The 7191-nt window shown below is 33.3% G+C and overlaps 1 protein-coding gene across 2 annotated transcripts; it reads right to left on the bottom strand.

The window, feature by feature from the left end:
- Window positions 1–288: 288 nt before the first annotated feature.
- Window positions 289–5673, bottom strand: LOC106779586 (peptide chain release factor PrfB1, chloroplastic). 2 transcript variants are annotated; one of them, XM_014667723.2, is made up of 7 exons: window positions 5440–5673; window positions 5212–5289; window positions 4237–4457; window positions 2787–2990; window positions 2001–2216; window positions 1566–1752; window positions 289–772 (listed from the first exon to the last, which is right to left on the bottom strand). In XM_014667723.2, exons 1-7 carry the CDS (start codon window positions 5597–5599, stop codon window positions 468–470), a joined length of 1371 nt encoding a protein of 456 aa, XP_014523209.1. In that variant the 5' UTR covers window positions 5600–5673; the 3' UTR covers window positions 289–467. The 2 variants fall into 2 exon arrangements, with proteins under 2 accessions (XP_014523209.1, XP_014523210.1); XM_014667724.2 differs by lacking the exon at window positions 2787–2990.
- Between the last annotated feature and the right edge of the window lie 1518 nt (window positions 5674–7191).

Here is a 7191-nt window from a genome sequence, read left to right on the forward strand (position 1 = left end):
TTATATTGTGTCTAGGTTACTCTAATTATCATGATTATATTGTGTCTAGGTAGTTACTTTAATTATCATGTACTCTTGTATCAATTTATTATTATAAATAGAAGATTATGAGAGAGATCAATCAAGTCCTCTAGAATTATTTTACAGTTTAATTCTCAAGTATTGTTTTTATGTGGGCGAGCCTGCAGTATATTTTTGTTGTTGAAGATGGAGCTGCAGAAAACTTGGATGATGTAAGGAGTCTAGTTCAGTAAAAAAACAAATGGCAGGTGATACTCAATTTCCAAATACAACACCCAGTTAAGATAATATTAATAATTAATGCAGTCATAAACAACAATTAAAATTATCAATGGAGAATGCTTGCAAAACAACATACTATCTAAACATAATTTTGCATGGGAATTGACTAAAGAGAGCAACAAATACAAGAACCATTCCGTAATCTATGTATACAAGAGGGTATATTAGTTAACCCCATTTGTAGATAGTGACATATTGAACTTGTATTTGAGGTATGATTTGACGAAAGGGTCCAACTCGCCATCCATTACAGAGATGACATCTGTCGTTTCATGCCCTGTTCTTACATCTTTGACTAGTTTGTATGGATGGAATACATAGTTCCGTATTTGTTGTCCCCATTCAGCCTTGACTGCGTCCCCTCGAATCTGCTTAATCTCTGATGCACGCTGCTCTTCAGCTATAACCAACAGCTTGGCTTTCAAACGGCTTAAAGCTTTGATCTTATTAGCCAGTTGTGATCTCTCCTCTGCACCATGATTGTTTAATGTTAAAACTTGCAATTAAAAACACGTGTTTGAATTGGATGCAGACTAGAAAAGGCTCAAGTGACCTCAAAATTTAACAAAAGCAATGTAGACATACACAGTCCATACCAAATATTAGCGAACCTAGACATACACCGTCCATACCAAATATCAACCGGAGTCCATCTTTAACAAAAGTCCAAATACACTACATAGTACCATTCACGCAGTATTTTGATCTGTTAGATGTATGCAAAAGTGCAATGCACAAAATAAATGATTGATAAAACGTTTAACACAAACCAAGTAATCATAACTGAAAATTCAGAAAGTCACCACAAACAGTTTCAAGTTCGATTATCATATAAGCGTTCCAAACAAAGAGGGCTGTAGTGATTAGCTTACTGGACATTACTGGGATCACTTTGTGCTTATAGATTAGTATCCTAAATGACTACTCCTAGATTCTGGTCATACTGAAAGGGTTAGAGTGGGGATCAGAATTCCCAAAGAGGAACAATTAGCGGCATATTTGAAACTTTGGTTCATTGAAGTAGATTGACACTAAATTATTTTTGAAGTATAGTGTCTCCAAATATGAGTTATCATTATCTTAGAATTTATGATGTATTTGAAACTACGAGCAGCAACCTGCATATTGCCCAATGCAACATGAAAGAGTACTTTAGAAAGGTGTGTAATATGTCCAGAAAAATATACTATTGGGATCAAATAATTCCCAAAGGAGCTGAACAAAATAAATAAATAAATAAATCCCAAAGGAGAAAAACGAACCTGTGCAGCGAATAGTGACACCAGTTGGAATGTGTGTAATCCGTACTGCAGTTTCAACCTTGTTGACATTCTGACCTCCCTTTCCACCTGCTCTTGAAAAACTAATATCCAGGTCCTCCTCGGGAATTTCAACATCCATAGATTCCTCTGGAAGAAGAGGCATAACCTCAACACCAGAAAAGCTTGTCTGTTTAAAGATATTAAAAAAATTAGAGTTTAAAAGAAAATATTATGAATATGATAATTAAAGGGAAAATAATATTAACGATTCATCAAATATCTAATAGCAAATCTGTAGAAAATGAATAAGCACTTCTTTTTATTGTATTTTTGAGGCAAGGAGGGAAGGAGTGGACATTACACTAGCATCATTGTCATTCACAAACACGGTAATTCAGCTATCTGAAATTCAGCCACCAAATTGTTGGTTATTACCTGACGAAGCCCTTTGGCATTAAAAGGTGATTGACGAACAATGCGATGCGTTCCTTTCTCCCCAGACAAATACCCATATGCATAACGACCTTCAACTTCAACAGTGGCAGACTTAATTCCAGCTTCTTCTCCGGGGGATTTCTCAATCACTCTGGTCTTGTATCTTTGTTTCTCACTCCATCTCATGTACATCCTAAGAATCATGTCTGCCCAATCCTGTTCTGGAGATGATAATTTTTGTACAGAAGTTAAAGCTGAATACGCAGAATCACCATTAAGTACTCAAATTTCAAAATATGGTACAAATAAAAAAAGGAACCGGAAAGATGGATACGTTGGTTTCATCATCTCACACTAGACAGGGCAAATGTCCTGTAATCTGGGATGGAAATAAGATCAGTAAAATAGGCCCCAAATATAACTACTTTTTCTAAATGGTGGAATTTCATTTCCATAACAAACCCACGCGCCATATATTAGGAGATCGACTGTCCGGATTTATTGCATGTGATATGATTGTTAATAATCAACACTTGGTAGTATAGATCAACAAATAATGCCAAAAGGCGGGAAAGGTTAAATGTGGTGAGACACATAGGTAGTATTCTAAAGTCATAACTCAACTGCAGGACAAGGAAACAGACAAATTGTAGCTTTTCCGGGCATTCAAGTTCTGACATTCTACCAGTACAATATATCAGACTAAAATGTTTTCTTTTCACCTTGAACTAGGAATGTCAGAAACAAGTTCATTACTATAGCATCTGAATAAAGATAGCTATTTACCTGGGCATCAGTACCACCAGCACCTGCTGTAATAGTGATAACAGCACCTTCTTTATCATAAGGACCAGAGAGAAGTTGAGTCAGCTCATATCGATCTAGTGATTTATTCAGTTCTTTAATAAGATTGGTGGCCTCATCAAAAAGTCCTCTATCTATGGATTCCATTTCCTCAGTCAGCATAACTATTGTTTCTGCATCCTCAACCTACATTCATTGTGACGAAGATCCATATTGGCACATAGCTTAATTTGCATTAGAGTAGAATTGGGCACACTATGAGCCCTCAGAGAGAAACGAAAGATTTAGGCATACACCATACATATATCATGATCCAGCCCTCTTTAAAAGCCAAGTCTGCAGATGGAATGGTTTCCTTTTCTCCAGTCTGCTAGTCGGTTAGCTCCTTTTGGTTTTGATGTTCTTTTATCACTCAGTTTTCTTTAATTTCCTTTATATAACTATTGAATAAAATATAATAATTTTATTAAATGTTATACCAATTTGAACACTAAATGTTTAAGTTTCTTGGCCTGATGGAAGGACTTCGCATTGAATGGCTCTGAATAAACTTTCAGGTCAGGCCAAGCTCTTATATTTTCAAAAAGCCCCAGTCAACCCCTCCTAAAGATGTGTAACAAGCCAGGCTTAAACCAATGTCTTGAAGATAGGACCTGCTTAGGAAACTGCATAGTTTAGTCTAGTCTAGCTTTCGTAGCTACTCCCATCCTATTACAGTAAATATCATAAACATATTTAGCACATATGGCCAACATACGGGAAAAAAAATCTAATAACTTTTATAATAAGTTCATCACTGTAACCATCGGATCAATCTGAATGAAACCAGTGAACAAATCTATTTTTAAAATTTGCCATTTTCTTTTAAATAAAGGAATTAGAGAACAGATTATAAAAAATAAGGGCAGGAAAGAATGATTGGGAGATTTAAAGTAAGGGTCAGGAACAATTTTGTGCATCACTTAGAAAAATAGGTCGATCCTTTTCCTTTCAAACTAGAAGAGGCACCCAAAATGCAGGTACACAGACAACATTTAAATATTCTAATTTCTTTGTACAATTGTAAACGTAAATTCATTTTAATTAGTAATGTAAAAATAATTTTAGAGAAGAGCGTGGTCATTAATTGTCACGAAAAAAGATCAAACTCAATAACACTGTACTCTTATTTGTACACATAAACCTGCAGTTTTGGTAACTGAAACAACCCTGTGTGATGTATTTCAACTTTACATTCCACTCTTATTTGTTAGCATATCTGGTGCTCTTTCAGCCAGGACTTTATAATTGGACAATGAAACTTGGGGTTCCCCATTCTTCATTAGGACTTTATAATTGGACAATGAAACTTGGGGTTCCCCATTCTTCATTACTATTAACATGCTGGTCCTTCCTAAAATAATTGTTGAGAATCAATATAAGTAAATCTAACCTGGGTTTTAAAATCATTGAGTAATTTTATCTTCTCTTTGACATCAGCCAAGGTCGAAAGAATCTTTTGAGCTTTGGCCCGATCGTCCCAGAAAGAGCTATCTGCTGCTTGCTCCTCCAAATTGGCAAGTTCTTGCTCCAACAGTTGTAGACCAGAAGACTCTCTAATCTCTTCAACACGTTGCAACATAATTTCAACATCCCTCCTAAGGGAGTAAAAATCTGCAAAAATAACACCAAGTTATGTGCTACTTTATGGCAGCAACAAATCCATAATTGTTAGCAAGTTTCCTTTGATTAAACCATTCATGAACTATGATAAATTATATGATTATGATCATGAAACAGAAAGAGGGAAAGAAGACAATTTCAAGCACCTTATATCGAAAGAAGTTCACAGGATAATATACAAATCTACTTATTTAGTTACAAACTATATCTTAGATTGCATCAATTTGGAAAATTGAAAATAATAAACATCCAAGGCTCAAAAGTGGTCTTTTTGTGTTGACATTCCTTTAATTAAAAGGCTTCCGACTCCCAGTAATTGAATACTTAAAATCCAAGGAACTCCTTCCACTGAACTACGAGTTAATAGAACAAAACAATTGAACTTGTCACACAGGGGCTTGGTTTATAATTGGAAAGAGATAAATGCAGAAGCCATGTTAGCCGTACTATAAACACTGAGTGTGTTTATCCAATATGCACTTACAGAAATGAAACCACATCAAATTTTCATTTAGTTAAAGCAATAGTTTATAGCTTCTAGAGGAACGCTACATGGCCATTGACGTGAAATCCAATGCTCGGTTTGCAAAAACAGATACACTATACAAGAGTTTTACAAATTAGCTTATACATAAGTTAATTTAAATTTTTTTAATTCAAAACACTTACTAAAAGGTTAAACTAAAATAAGATTAAAAAAAAAAAAAAAAACTTATATATTTGAATGAAGACGCGGGTAAAGTACCTTGCAGAGCCCATTCACTTGCATCGGTGTTCTCTCCTTCACCAACACTCAACTGGTTCTCCGGCGCCGCGAACAGAACTGCCACAAAATCCACAAACAGAAGAATATATATTAATTCAGAGGTCGGAATATTATAAAATGTGAAAAATAAATTGAATAAAGAAAGAAAGTAAATAGGAGGAGAAGAAAATGAACAGTGAAAAAATGGCGAAAAGAAAATGAAATTACGAGACGGTGGAGAAACACGCGAGGAAGAGGAGAGAGTGGTGGAGCGAAAAGATAAGAAGGGGAAGTGTTTAGAAGGATTGGGGATTTGTTTTGGAATGAGAAGAGAGCGTTTGCGCGTGGCGAATAGAATGGTGCACAGAGGCTGAGAAACAACCTCCATGGCTATCGAGCTCGAAAGGTAAGGGAACAACCAGATAAGACACTGCTTCACACTCTTCACTGCTTACAAAAGTCTATTTTACACTTGTAAATTAAACTAAAAAATGAATAAAATATCGTATGATTAAAGTTAAATTATAAAAATTGCATAAAAGTAATTAGAGATGAAAAAAAAAAAAACATCATGATTAAATAAAAGTTATGATACTAAAATTATAGAAAAAAGTAAAGACTAAAATTATTTATATATTGTAAAATATAGGAGACAAATATAAGTTGGGAAAAATCTTTAAAAGCAACAAATGAAGTAAGGTAAGAGAATGGGATTTGTCCAATTACAGTATAAAGGATTGAATTTTGTGGTATTCTATACTAAGAGGGGTGTTTCACCTTGCACCTCCAAACATTTTACTTTGCATCTCCAATTTCTTAAAATACTCCAATTAATAAGTGGTTTAAAAGTTTAATATTTTGATTATTAAGAATTTTTGTACCCATCATTGACTCCACTTACATTTTTTCTAATCACTAAACATGCATTTCTCACCTTGCACCTTTTCACCCTGCACCATTTCATTCATGCACCTCATTTTATCTTTATAAAGAAATCCTACACCCGTACATCTTTGAAATGCAACTATTTGATAATATTTTTCTTCTTGAGGTTTTATACTTTGCAGCTCATATTTGTGAGTGAGTGTTGTTTATATATAATTGAGAAGGATTGTTGAGTATAACTTAGAGTGCTTGACTTGCTTTGTGGTGGTGTATTAGGGAGCTTCGTATGAGCTCATTTTTGTCTGTCTTCTTGTTGAAGAGGGAGGTTAGTATTTGTTTTTAAATTTGTTTGCATCTTGTTGGTTGCATTGATATTGATGGGTTGTGCTTCTTTTTGTTTGGATTGATATTGATGGAGTAGAGGTATTTTATTTTCGTTAATATGTTTGCATGAAATGAAAAACTGGGAGAGTTGATGTGCGGATCGGATGTGGATATCCGATTTACAAACCTTCGGATGTGGATATCTGATACACAATTATATTTATTCTATGTTTACATTAGGTACTTTTTATATTAGTTTAATTTTTTTAATACTTCTTATATTAGTTTAATTTTTTTTTAATTTTATGTAGTAGTTTATAATATATTTTATAATTTGTAGTTAATAAAAAAATTATGAATGTATTAAAAGTAATAAAACTAATTTTGAATAAAAAACCTTAAAATGAAAGTATCGAATGTGGATTTTCGATGATCATTTATTCAGATAGTGAAAATCCGACTAATGTTTATTAATTTATATAAAAGTTTAATAATATTTTTATTTAACTATTTTATTAGTTTTTAATTAATTTTAAAATTATATATGATTTTGTATCAATTTATAATGTAATTATATAATTTATAATTAATACAAAATAAATTTCTACGATTTATTAAAATTAATAAAACTGATTTTTGAAAAAGATACTTGATACAAATCGGATGTGGAGATCCAATGGTGAAAATTTCGGATATCAATATCTGATTAGTTGTATTATTAGAAGCAACACACTGAATATTAGCATTTGTTTCTTGAAGATGGAACAATAG

The sequence above is a fragment of the Vigna radiata genome, unplaced genomic scaffold (genome assembly GCF_000741045.1).
Source record: "Vigna radiata var. radiata cultivar VC1973A unplaced genomic scaffold, Vradiata_ver6 scaffold_363, whole genome shotgun sequence".
Lineage (NCBI taxonomy): Eukaryota > Viridiplantae > Streptophyta > Magnoliopsida > Fabales > Fabaceae > Vigna > Vigna radiata.